Genomic DNA, 14,217 nt, shown 5'->3' on the forward strand with positions numbered 1-14,217 from the left:
AAGAAAGAAAGAAAGAAAGAAAGAAAGAAAGAAAGAAAGAAAGAAAGAAAGAAAGAAAGAGAGAGAGAGAGAGAGAGAGAGAAAGAAAGAAAGAAAGAAAAGAAAGAAAAAGAAAGAAAGAAAGAAAGAAAATGAAAAGATACCAAATATGTAAAAATACATAGAAAAAACTATAGTGTTTAGGGAAAAATGCTTGGCAGGTAAAACTATAAACAGATGCAAAAAGTGATTACCATAAAACTCAGGGTAATACTAACAGTTACCTCTGGGAGAAAGGAGATATTGGCAACGTTCTACTTCTTGACCTTGGTGGTAGTTGCACAAGTGTTTGATCTACGAAAATACACTGAGCTTTTGTGTATTATTAAATTTTAAACAGCTCAAAATACTCAAGAGCTTTCAATGCTGGGTAGGGAGGGCAGCAGGGTCATTTGGCACCTTCATGAGTAAGGGGCTAACTTGACTTCCAGTTCAAATATCTTGGCATTCTAAAATCATAATATGCTCAAATAATTAACATTCCGTGTTAACAAATATTTATGACAACTCTAACAGAAGCCTAATCAGGTTTCATGGAAACATGAATGGGAATGCTAAACTCCCAACTCAAGATAAGAGTTACTTCTGGAAAGTTCAAATGAGGCCTTATTTTTAAGGCTAAAACAAATATAGGAAATGTTAAGATTTAACAAAACTGAGTGGTGGATATATGAGTCTTTTTTATGTATTCATACTATGTTGGAAATACTCATAATTAAAGAGTACCCTAACGGCTGCTCTCTCCAGGTGAAAATCTTGCTTCAGCCTAGGCAAGTCATCTGTTTAGCCCTCCATAGACAAAGTATAAAATATGTGGAAATACTTTCTTTCACATGACCACTAAATCCCATGTTTTCTTCTCTAGGCTAAATACCTCCCTTATAGTTCAAGCATGATTCATGTCAAATCTTTCATATTCTTCACCATTTCAGCCATTCTGTTTTAGATAGCACTATTCCCCCAAAATGAAGTCACAGTATAAGCAACTCACTATGAGACATTGCTTAGATGTCTCGACTCTGCCAGCTAACTTTTAACCCACAGGTAATTCAGGTAAGAAGAAATTACTTCTTCTCTTCTAGCCATCCCAGCTATATAACTTCCTAAATGGGGCATGCCCTTGTAGCAGACACTGGACTGTTATCACTAACATCCACAGTCCTCTTTTTCAAGCATGCCCAACTTAATTCTAGGCTGTACCCATCTCCTCTTGGCCACATGCTGCAGAAGGCAGGTCCTGAGAAGTCTAAGCCCATCGCGGCGGTACCATTCCCCCCGCCGAGGCTTGCTTAGGCTAGAAGCATATGACATATTCTGTCCAGTGACACTTCAGGGGTCTTTGATAAAGGTTTCTTCACTCTTAAAAGGGAATACACAAGAAGATACCCTCTCTTCATCCTCTGGACATTATCCTATCAGAGCATGTCCTCTGGAACTACAGTAGCCATTCTGCAACAACTCAGGGAGTCAGCCTTAGAAGGGTGGTGGTGGTGAGCAGCGCCACTAACCAACCTCAGGTGCCCCACTCTAAATACTGAGTAACCACACCCGTATCCCAGTCGTACGGGTCACTGGCCAGCGATGTAAATCTGGTGCTAATGGTCCTTTCTCTTCCAAATAATCCCATACCCTGATCTTAGTAAGACTCCCCACAGACAGCCATAATTTCTTTTCTTAGAATTTTTTGTTAGAATACAAAGATGAGACAAGATCACTACTAAAAAATAAAACTTGCATGTACTATAAAGAGGCATAAAAAATTTTTAAAAATCAATGAAAAATGTAAAAAGCCAAAGTCTCCTGTAAGTATATACTTCAAAGAGTCACTGTTAACAGTTTCGTATATACTGGTTCATTATATATTGGAACTTGTGTGAAATTAGTTCCTTTTAAGGAAAATATTCACATCAGGTTTTTGGTAGTGGGAAAGATAGGTAGGTAGACATCAGTAAAAAGAAATCTGCAACCAAAAGGGAAACACTGTGAAACACCCTGACAGAGAGGAAGACCGGTAGACTTAGAATGGGATGGGCAGATACATACTCTGGCCAGTGGTGTGATGTTCAACCTTTGGCCTCTACTGGCTCCCTTTTCAGATGGGGATAAGACTGGTGGGGACTTATGCAGATAATGCACCCAAACGAGTTTGTTTTGTTTTTCTCTCCTTATCCATTAAAATCACCTGGGGAGCTTTTGAAACTGAGCATCCCAGATGTACTCAATGAGAATCTCTGGGGGTGGGGCCTAGAAATCACAGGCAAGTGCATTCTGCAGAGTAAAAGTACTATCCACATTTGTTTTTGCTACTGCACTGTTTAGTACCCAACACAGAACCATGGGGGGTTAATAAATACTAGTAGAATGAATAACAAAAAGTCAACTAGTTTTTCAATCTTCACCTTTTAGAAATAGATTATAGTTATGTTTAAAAAGACTTCATTTAAAAAAAGATTTTATGATGCTTATATAAGAAAAATTCCCCTAGCAAAAGTAATTATTTGTAATTGACACAAAGGATTTGAACCCATTTCTATCTGAATGTGCCTACACAGTCCCTTTTCTATCTTAAGCCATAAATCAAGGTACAATATACTAAATTTAATTAAGCTTCAAGGTAATCTAGTTTATCTCACTCAAAAACAACCCATGAAAATTGAATTATAGGCAATTTAGAATTCTCTCTCACTGGCCTCTCCATAGAAAATACGATTACTGTAAAAGATTTAGCTCTACTTTTTGTCACACAGAAAACGTTATTTTCTTTCAGTTGGTTGTTTTAAGACAATTCAAATAATGATTATTAGGTATTAGCTTCAATATGCGATATTTGCCATTTTAATAAAATGTATGTACATGATTTATCTAGAAGTATATACAACCACAATGTTTACAGTAAGGTTTCCCTGGATGATACAATTTCAAGTTATTTTTCATTTCTTATTATCTTGAATTTTAAATTTTTTACAACAAATGTGTACTACCTATATAAATTTTCTTCTGTTATTTAAAAAGAAAATCCAAAAGCCTGAGAACTCGGTATGGCTGAATAATATAATCCAAGAATCTTGAAAGGTTATGTTTGCTTTTCCAAAGACAAAACAATAAGTTAAAATCTGATTTTTGTATTTGGAAAAAATAACCTTTCACACATTACTGTCAAGAATTCAAAAGCTCTTTAGCTTTAAAAATAACTTTGTTTCCAAATGCTAATAAAGAATACAATTATTGGGTCAACTGACAAACTGGAATATAAACAGTAGATTTGATCCAAGTATTGTATCATTGTTAAATTTCCTTAAGTTGATAACCTCACTAAGGTTATGTAAGACAATGTCCTTGGCTCTTAGAAAATACAGACTGAAGTTCTCAGGGATAAAGGGGATGATATATGCAACTTATTCTCAAATAGTTTAGCAAAAAATACAATAATGATAATAGAATGAATGATAAAGCAAATGCTGAATAGGGGAAATGTTAACAATTAGTGAATCAGGTAAAGGGTATGAGAGTTGTTTATACAATTTTTGCATTTTTATAAGCTTGAAGTTATTTCTAAGTAAAACAATTTTAATTGAAAAAAGCAACAAAAAAGAAAATCAACATATCCAAAATTGTCCTAATACTTAAGATCATGCTGGACCAACTTCAAGCAAGACTTTACTGAGAAAAACATAGGAACATATCGAAAAATTGTGCCAATAAAAAGACAAGCAGAACCAACTTTAAGCAAGACTTTAAATCAGCACTGCCCAACAGAAATATAATGTGAGTCACACATGTAGTATTAAGTTTTCTAGTAGCCACATTAGTGTTGTAAGAAACAGGCTAAATTAATTTTGATGTATTTTATTTAGCGTAATACCTAAAGTATTATCAGTTCAACGTACGTAATCAATACAAAAATCGAGGTTTAAAATTTTTTTCATACTAACTCTTCAAAATCTGGTGTGTATTTTTACACTTATGGTATATCTCAATTCAGAAGCTAAATTTTCATAGAAAATATTTTATCTACATTTAGATTTCATAAAATGTACAGTTAAAAAAGTAGATTCAGGCCAGGCGTGGTGGGAGGATCCTAGCACTCTGGGAGCCCGAGGTGAGAGGATCACTCGAGGTCAGGAGTTCGAGACCAGCCTGAGCAAGAGCGAGACCCCGTCTCTACTAAAAATAGAAAGAAATTGGCTGGACAACTAAAAATATACAGAAAAAATTAGCCGGGCATGGTGGCGCATGCCTGTAGTCCCAGCTACTCGGGAGGCTGAGGCAGAAGGATTCCTCGAGCCCAGGAGTTTGAGGTTGCTGTGAGCTATGCTCATGCCACGGCACTCTAGCCCGGGCAACAGAGTGCCACTCTGTCTCAAAAAAAAAAAAAAAAGGAGATTCACATAACCATAACCAAGTTGTTTCGAATAGTTAAAAAATTTTCAATCACTGAATCAGTTTTTAAATGGCTATGGGACAGCCCAGCTTTAGATGGTAACACAACAAATTCTTTCTACAGAAGATAAAACTGACTTTATCATATTTATCAAAAGATTTTAAAACATAGTTATGATAAAATGACCGATATTCCCCTATCAGAAGCATTACCAAGATATCATTCCAAGGTACAATTAGACATCCCCATATCACCTCTTAGAAATACCAACACAATGCTTTCTCTCCTCTGTTTCAGTTGTCATCCTTTGAGTTTCCTGAAAACTGGCAATCAAATGACCCTCTTACATTCAAATGTGGCAGAATGACCTCAAGTTCTGGTTCTCAGAAGCCTAAATATCCACTTGTATAGTGTGCAGCGTTTCAGCACAAATAGTCTTATGATTCCCAAATGGGAGCACACACACAACAGACCTTGTCTCAGATTTAAGAGAGGAAGTGACCCTGAGTACAGAGGTGTGGGGGGGTTCTTTTTAAACAGGTGTAAGAGATTAATTCAGTCAACACCAAGCAACACTAAAGATTTGCCAATCAATAATTCTGTGCCAAGCAACTTGATCAGGGTATTTGGCCAGAATCCCTCTGGCTAATCTCAATAAGGGCCTTCCCAAAGACATCCTGATTTAGTCCTTTACCTGACAGCAAATAAACAAAATCAAATTATATAGATATGAATACTGCCAGCTTGACAAACGCAAAAGCCACTTGAAAGACAATCTTGGAAGTATGAGCAAAAAATATTAATACAATTCCAAAGAACAGGAGTTACCACAAAACCAATTTTTGTAAATGTTTAATTCCTACTCTCTGTTTAACTAAACTTTTCAACTGAACAATGTTATGTCTAACAATCAAAATTAATTCACAACAAGTCCTCACATTTTTTCCCTCTGCACAAGTGTTACTATATTCTTTAAAACTGACTAATCCTTTATTGTGAATTCACTAGTGGCTGAAATTACTCATACCACTGGGAAGTGAGATGAAAATATGAACAATGGTTTCTGACACTTGACCCACTAGTGAAGTCCCATCTTCCATACAAAATCCTTTTTTCTTTCCACCCCATTCATCTAGCCATTTTCACGTGCCATCATACTGGGGATCACAAATGTAAGCCCAACTATTGTGTGGAGGGTAAAAGAATCTTAACGTAAAATCCTGTGTAGATAAATATTAACTATTTTTGTTTAAAGCTTAACTCCTTTTTCCCCCTCACAGAGTCATAAAGCAGGATGAATACCAAGGTTTTAAGTCGTTTCATCAGAGGTTGTTTTCTTATGAGATTTATTTTACCCGTGAAAATAAACATTCTATAGAAGTGAACACATTCTAACTTGAGGTTTTTATTAGAAAAGTTCTCAGTTAATGCCTATTTAATCAAATCCAGTCTTCAGGTCTCTCTGAAATTGGCTAAGCACACAGAAACCAATCGTGATTTTAAAAATAGCGAAGAGGGATAAGAAATAAACCACACCAGACACACACATCCCAGTCCAACAGTTCAGGCACTATTTCGAGAAGCCAAATAAAAATAAGTTCCACGTCTTCCTCAGCGACAGAAGGGTTCCTCCAAGGTGGCACGACTGCAGAATCCACACCGACCCCGGCCACCCAGCCTCTTCCCGCGGCCCGAACTCCCGCCAACCGCCCGGCCAGCCAGGCCACTTAACCACCTCGCAGCACAAAGATGTTTACAAGATTACCTCCAGGCAGAACTACTGAAATTCGGGCACCAAAAAAGTACAATTTACCAAAGAAAAAAACCCAATTACTAGGTATTCATGGGTACCTTCCCTATTCGCCGAAACCTCCCACAAAAAGGGCAACACAAACACCAGAGAGGTGTTTTCCCTATTTTATTAGATTCAGGCAAACAGCTATATTTAAAAATTCTTGCCCAAGGCCCGATGCCAGAGCGGTGGCACCCGGCCCCCGGGCGGCAGGGGGAACAGCAGACACTCCGCAGCCGGCGCGGGAGCGCTCTCGCGGGGCTCGCCAGCATCGCCGCCACTCGCCAAGGGCCGGAGCCGCGAAGCCGCATCCCCACAGCCAAGTCCACCTGGCCAACAAAGGCGGCGCCTGCCGCTCGCAGGTGGGAAGCCCGGGAGGAGAGGCCCCGCCGCCGCACGACAGTGTGGGGTCCGCGCAGGGCCGCCCTCGAAGGGAACAGAGCTGCGGACCCAGGCGGGGCCGCAAGGCGCACGGCAGAGGCTTGCGTTGTCCCGGGGGAGCGACGGCGGGCGCCCGGGCAGCGCCGGGTCCCCGGAGGATGTGGCGGCGCCGCGGGCGGGATGGGGGCTGGGGCGGCTGGGGGGCCCGCAGCCCCTGCGCCCCGCAGCCCCGACGCCTTTCATTTGGCCTCTGCGGTGGCGGAGGCAGCCCGGGCTCCAGCGCTAAGCACTGCGCCAAGCGGGGGCGGGCGGGGGAGGGCGCGCCAGACCCGCCGCAGCGTCGGACCCCCCTTGCGCTACGCCCCCAGCCCGCCCCGCCGCGGACCCCGCTGCTCGCCCTCAGGCCGCGCTCCCTCGGCGGGGGAAGGAGACCGCACTCCGGCGCTCGCCCGCTCCCCACCTCGACATAGCCGGCCAGAGCCGCGACGGGCGCCGTGAGCCCGACCAGCAGCAGAACGAGGAGCCGGCCCGTGGCCGCGGCGGCCGCGGTCCCGGTGGCCGCCATCCCTTCCAGGGTCGCTCTAGCGCACGGCTCTCAAGCTCACACACACACGGACTCCAAGCTTCTCCCACCGCGACCCAGAAGCATCTGAAGCCCGTTCGCCGCCGCCCCGGGGGTTTTACACCAACCGGAACTGACTTCACAAGCCACGCCCTCCTTCTGCGACGCCCACTACCCGCGCGCAGAACTACCCCAAGACACCGCCTCCTGTTCAGCCCAGACCCAATCAGAGGATGGAAAAGCCTGCTCCTCCCGCCCAGTCCAGCCGCGCGCCCCCGCCCGCCCCGCCCCCGGCCGCGGGCGGCCCCGCCCCCGCTTTGGTCCCCGGAGGAGCCGTGAGACGCTGCGGTGTGCGTGGGGCGAGCGTGGGGCGAGCGTGTGGCGTGCGGGGGAAGGCGGCTCTGCGGCTGCGGGGGCCGGCTCCCGCTCCGGCCTCCGACTTGCGTATGTGTCCGCGCGGCGCTCTCCGTCACCCTGCAGCCTCCTAACAAGGGCACGCCCCGCTCCCCCGCCCCTGCGGGGTATTTTTCAGATTCCTTTGGGTACCGCCCTCTTTTTGGTTCTGGAAATGGCTTTATTAAAAACAGGATGAATTGTTAGGAGTCCCCGGACGGTTGGCCATGAGCCGTCCCCAGAGGTGGGGGAAGGACGAAATGAGGCAGCCGTCTTCCTACCCCGACCCCTGTGCAGGGCGCGCCCCTCTCGCGCTGCTCCTCCCAGCCGGCTGCGCCCCTTCCTCGCCTCGAAACCCGGCCGCGTCTCCACACTATTGACCTCTGGTCCTTAGGCCTTATCCTCACCCTCCTTCCCCAGCGGCCGCCCACGTCAGGTATAGCTGCCTCCCGTGGAGACCAGGGGTGCGAGGACCACGCTGACCTTAAAGCCCAGGCCCCCTTCCTCCTGTGTTGTAGGAAGAGATCACGTTTCTTCTTCAGCTTAAGAGCACTAGCTAGAGACCTGCTTCTCTCTGCCATCCTGCTCCTCTGCATTTCCACTTCACTGGAGAAACGTTCTGCTGCCCGATTTCACAATTGGCACGGCCTCACCACCGCGACGGCTTTGTTTCCTTTCAGTAGGCTGTGATTTATGTACCACCGCGGGGACCTGGACCAGTTCCTGTAGGTTCAACTAAATAGAAAACAGGGTCCCTACCCCCAGGAGACTGACAATAGAAAGGAAGAGACAGTGTTCATAGAGTGGACAGAGTGAGGGAGTGAGAAAAACCTTGGATTTTCCAGCCTTATTCTGCACAACTCCCCTGCATGCCCGGTTCCCTGTGGTTAAACTGGCTCTGCCCATTCCCCAAAGACAACAGGCATCTTTGCATTTCAGAGCCCTTCCTAATGCAGTGCCCTCTCCCCGACATCTACCTGTTGAAAACATTTTAACTATTCCTCTGCTTAGTTGCATGTAATGTCATCTACTTCTGTATGCTCAGAGGGCTGTTTCTTAATATGACACTTGCTCCCCTCTTCCCTAGTTGTTTCCATACTGGTCTTACACTGCTGACAAGACTTGAGTGTGTCATGCTGCAGTGCCCCTCGCAGTGGAAGCCTCAACAAATGTTTGCCCAGTGTTACTCAACTCAGTTATCTTCGATGCAGGTCCTTATTCTGGAACTGGCATGAAATTAGCTCTTGCTATGGACTGAATTTTGCCCCCCCCCAAATTCATATGCTGAAGCCCTAACCCCCAACGTGATGGTATTTGTAAAGGGGCCTTTGGGAAGTAATTAGGTTTAGATGAGATCATGGATTGGGGGGTCATGAATGGGATTAGTGCCCTTATTAGAAGAGACACCACAGAGTTTGCTGCTCTCATTCTCTCTCTCTCTCTCTCTCTCTCTCTCTCTCTCTCTTTCTCTCTCTCACACACACACACACACACACACACACAGAGCAAGAAGGCAGCCATCTGTAAATCAGGAAAAAAGCCACCAGCATGGAACCAAATCAGCACCTTGATCTTGAATGTCCTAGCCCTCAGAACTGTGAGAAATAAATTCCTGTTGTTTAAGCCTCCCAGTATATGGTATTTTGTTACAGCAGCCTATGCTGACTAATACAGCTGTGTAATGATGAGCAAGTTCCTTCATCACTTTCCTTCTCTGTCAAGTGTGAATATTAAAACCTGTTTCCACCAATTTCTGTGATTGAGTGAGAAACGAACATGCAGTAGTGAAAAACAAGAAGAGACTTAAATATAAGGGGCAGAAGGAGGATAAAGCCACATATTACCAAGTGCAAGTTGATATGAAAGTGTATATGGAAATAGTATCAAGTAGCTGCATAATCTCAGTTCTATTATGGGCCCTAGGTGAGTCATGTAGCCCCCCGGGACCTACTTGCTCACCAACAAAACCAGGCACTTGGTCTCAGGGATCTGTAAATTTCTATGAATCTAAATGCTCAGATAAAAGCAAATGACATACCTTAGTTCAGAGCAGTGGTGTGGATATTCATGTTTTGGGGACTGTATATTCAAGACTGAGCTCTAATATCATGGGATGGGACAAAGAAATACAGGAAAATTATTTAAGGGGTCTTCAATCCAAAATTAGTTAGGTACTGAAAAAACTTTATTTTCATTTTCAGGACATCCAAGGATCATTACTAAGAGTTATTTGCCCCATTTATCAGTATTTTAGACTTTAAAATGTTACTCTCTTTTTATTAAATAACACTGACAGACTGGGCTCAGTGGCTCACACCTGTAACCCCAGCACTTTGAGAGGCTAAGGTGGGAGGATTGCTTGAGCCCTGAAGTTCAAGACCCTCATCTCTATGAAAAATTTTAAAATTAGCCAGATGTGGGGTTGTGCACCTATAGTCCTAGCTACTTGGGAGGCTGAGGCAGGAGTATTGCTTGAGGACCGGACTTCGAGACTAGCCTGAGCAAGAGGAAGACCCCCTGCCCCCCGCCCCGCCAACCTCTACAAAAAATAGAAAAAATTAGCTGGGTGTGGTGGCGCATACCTGTAGTCCCAGCTACTTAGGAGCCTGAGGCAGGAGGATCGGATGAGCCCAGGAGTTTGAGGTTGCAGTAACCTACGATGACTCCACTGCACTCTAGCCGGGGCAACAGAGTGAGACTCTGTCTCAAAAAGATAAAATAAAGAAAGAAATGGTGGTGATAATACAGTCATGTTTGGATTTAATGCTTTTATTTAGAAAACTAGAAAGAACTGGTAATTTTAAGTTACTTACTCTAATTAAAAAATTTTTTTCCTGGACCATGATATTCAAGAATTGAGCAACCACTGCTTTAGAGCAGTGGTTCTCATAAGTACTTGTGGATTAGAATTCTCTAGAGAGCTTTAAAAATATATACAAATTACCTTGAGTCACCTTAGCCATAGAGATTTAGAATTTCTGATGTTGGGGCTTAGGAATTTGTCTTTTAAAAATAAACTTTAGTTGATTCTGAAAAGTATCCTGATTTGGGAGTATCTATCCTAGCCCAGGTCACTTCCCCCTGAATAAGTGTTGATAAGTAACCATCAAATGAATGAGAGGGTGCTGCTCATGTACGTATACTTTTGGGAACAAAAACATTGCTTTTTTTCTAACAAGGAAATGCACATATCTTAAGTGTACATGGAAGAGAATTATTTTAGGAGAAAGTCTAATTCTTAAGAAGGTAGAAAAAAACAGGAGGTTATTTTAGGAACTTTTACTTTTGTGCACAAAAGATAAAGTAGGCCGGGCACGGTGGCTCACGCCTGTAATCCTAGCCCTCTGGGAGGCCGAGGCGGGTGGATCGCTTGAGGTCAGGAGTTCGAGACCAGCCTGAGTGAGACCCCGTCTCTACTAAAAATAGAAATAAATTATCTGGACAACTAAAAATATATATATAGAAAAAATTAGCTGGGCATGGTGGCGCATGCCTGTAGTCCCAGCTACTCGGGAGGCTGCGGCAGGAGGATTGCTTGAGCCCAGGAGTCTGAGGTTGCTGTGAGCTAGGCTGACGCCACGGCACTCACTCTAGCCCGGGCAACAGAGCGAGACTCTGTCTCAAAAAAAAAAAAAAAAAAAAAAAGATAAAGTAAAAACATAGTACTCTTAAACCTTGGCCACCGATACGAGTATATTTGGAATGAAAAATTATCGTTTGAGAATTGCAAGACTAGGTATGCTCCTGTCAGTGTTATTTATGTATTTATTTAGAGACACGGTCTCGCTCTGTCACCCAGGCTAGGATTACAGGCATGAGCCACTGCACCCAACTACCACCAATTCTTTAAAGAAAGAACATTTAACAACAAAAAAAAGTCAGAATGGTCATAACTTTTAAATTTAAAAATTGGGTAAATGTAACCTTTTGATAACTCACTACATTGCCCTTGTTTTTCTCATTACAAATCAAAGTGGTGAATACTTTGTAATCGAATGGTCCTGGTTTAATACAGGTGTTGGAACCATTGCCATATAGGAAATAAGTATGAATCAGTTATATGCCTTGGCCTGTGACTGGTAGCCTTTAAATATCTCCTCTCTACCTAGATTGCCTTTCCCCCTCATCTACGGTAGACTCAGTATTTAAAGCCTTGGTTCAAGTATCCCCTGCTCCTGGAAGTTCTCTGCTCTTGCCCCTCTTCTTCAAGGCTGAGTTTGGTGCACCTCCTCTGTGCTCCCCCAAACATTTTGTACACACCTCTGTCATGCAATTTGTAAACCAAATATTAGTCATTTATTTTCTTTACTGTTTCCTTAATTATACCATGATCCCTGGAGGGGAGGAACCATGTCTTGTTCTTGTTCATTTCTGTACCTCCACAATCTAGCATAGTGGTTGTGTACTTAATAGGCATTCAAAAAGTAATTGCTGAATGAACACAGAACTAAATGAGCTTTAAAATCTGGCAGAGGGGATAAAACTTGTATATGCATAAATATAGTACTAGGTGGACAGTCATAAATGGCTAAAGAGGAGAACTGAAGTTTTTTAGGAAGTGCAGAGGAAGAAGTCAGTTGTATCAGTGTAAGGACTTCGAACAAGGATCATAGAGGAGAGTATATCTCAGATTTCCTGGAAATATATACAGGATGTGAATATGCAGTGTCAGGAGAGAACAAGAAGCATGGAAGGAATGTCAGCAAAGGCATAGCATAAGAATAAATATGAGGCATGCAAGAGAACATGTGAGTAGTATGTCACTTAATTGGAACACAAGGCTTGGAATACATAGTTAAGGTAGGATGCTTGGTGTGTTTATGTAAAAGATACTGAGGAGCCATAGAAACCTTTCCACAAGAACATAATTAGAGTTGGCTGTTAGGCAAAAATGAGTGTTACAGCTACATGAGAAATGAAGTAGAGCCTAGAGGCAAGGACACAGCGAGGAGCCCACTGTGATCTTGGGGAAAGAGTAAATATGGGCAGAACTAAGAGAGATGTGGTGGGATTGGAAAGGAGACAGGTGCAAAAGGTAAAACTATGGTCTTGGCCAGTCACTGGCCTAGGGAGTCAGTGGAGTAGAGTGGAGGAGAAGGGAGAAGGAATGAAAAGAACCTCAAGTGTCCAAACACCGTGCCTGAAAGAATATGGTGATGATGATTGGCAGAAATGGGGAAAATGAGATTATGGAGATGGGAGGAAGGTGGAGTTGTGAAATGCCAGCAAAATCTCCAGCATGAGATGTGTAGGAGTTACTTGGGGGAAGAGCTCAGAGAGAGGTTGGAATCAGAATTGGAGTCTGGGGAGTTATCTACCCAAAGGTTATTACTTAAATTCATGAGATAGCCAGTGGGGACTGAAAAAAGAAAGGTAGCAAAAGACCCAGAAGGATATATTACTTTTCTATTCAATCAATACTTACCATCACAACACAGAGTCAAAAACTAGAAAGGGCTGAGTAAGGTGAGAACTAAGAAATGACCATTGAACTTTGAGATCATTGAACTTGGTCATTGGTCATTTCTTTTTTTTTTTTTCTTTGCACAAATCCGCTGGAATGTTGGTCATTTCTTGATAAGGGTAAAAGCTACTTGTAGGAGGTAAAGGTTTAAGTGGCTCAGAGGAAGGAGCACTAACAGGTACAGTAGTCTCTTCCAAGATGTTTCCTATTGAAAGACCAAATGAACTGGGAAAGGAGCTCTTGTAGGAGTATGGATGGAGAGTTTTGTGATTGTTGTTGACACTGATAAGAAGATACTGGATGAAGCAGAGAAACTGAAAATGCAAGAAAGATAGTTCAGATTTGTAAGATGTGCATTATTCCCATTTTACAGATAAGGAAACTGAGGCTCACAGAGATTAAATAATTTGTTAATATCCAAAACCAGTACTAGCAGAGAAGGAAAGTGAAACCTAGTTTTTCTGACTCAAAAACTTATGGTCTTCTGACTACATCATGCTAACTAAACAACTCTCCACCATGTATCAGAAAATATTAGTCTGATAAATCCCTCAATGGATACATGAAAATGCATCAGTGGCTTTGCCATTCTTTTTGCTTACATTTTAATGTGGCTTTGGGATAGACTGTAAAATCACACTTCTAATAATCAACAGAGAGGTCACTATAAAAATAAGACTCAAAGTCTTGAGAAAGCTATCTAGCTGTCCCATCTTTCTCTCTTGCTTAGAGTGCTCCTGTAGAATCACTTCTCAGAGGGAAGCAATGCAGTTGCTTGAAGCAGAACAGGTTTAACCTTATATGATTTACATCTTTACTATTAAATACATGAATAGGTAATTAGGATTCAAATATTTTAATTTATATTTTAATTTATAATTAAAATCAATGCAGAGCCCCAAATTTGATGACAAAGCAGGGCCTAGACATGGGATATGCATGTAACTATTTTTTGTTTTCAAAGATAATATTAATTTAACTGACTACAATCTGGGTATGTAGGTATGTCTGAAATGAAATGCTTGAGAAAAACTTTTGAACATGCTTGCAATATACTAAATTTTGTTTTGTTGGTAAACTGGTCTACAGGCTTGAAGCAAACAGTTTTGGAAGGCCTAAAACTTATGCAAGTTGAATGTCCTCTTAAAGACAAACAATGTAAGACTGCTAGAGTCCCTACCCCGGCCTCAGAAGAAACTAGAGCG

The 14,217-nt window shown here is 42.7% G+C and overlaps 1 protein-coding gene across 4 annotated transcripts in view; it reads right to left on the reverse strand.

The window, feature by feature from the left end:
- Positions 1-7,316, reverse strand: part of APLP2 (amyloid beta precursor like protein 2) — a 68,939-nt gene extending 61,623 nt beyond the window's left edge. For 3 of the 4 annotated variants that reach the window (XM_045555683.1, XM_045555682.1, XM_045555681.1), the window contains exon 1: positions 7,054-7,274. In XM_045555683.1, the coding sequence (XP_045411639.1) occupies positions 7,054-7,158 (105 nt within the window). In that variant the 5' untranslated portion in view covers positions 7,159-7,274. Of the gene's footprint in view, positions 1-7,053 lie in introns of all 4 variants that reach the window. The other variant, XM_045555680.1, reaches the window with a different exon arrangement.
- Positions 7,317-14,217: the final 6,901 nt, after the last annotated feature.

Source organism: Lemur catta, chromosome 7 (genome assembly GCF_020740605.2).
Source record: "Lemur catta isolate mLemCat1 chromosome 7, mLemCat1.pri, whole genome shotgun sequence".
Lineage (NCBI taxonomy): Eukaryota > Metazoa > Chordata > Mammalia > Primates > Lemuridae > Lemur > Lemur catta.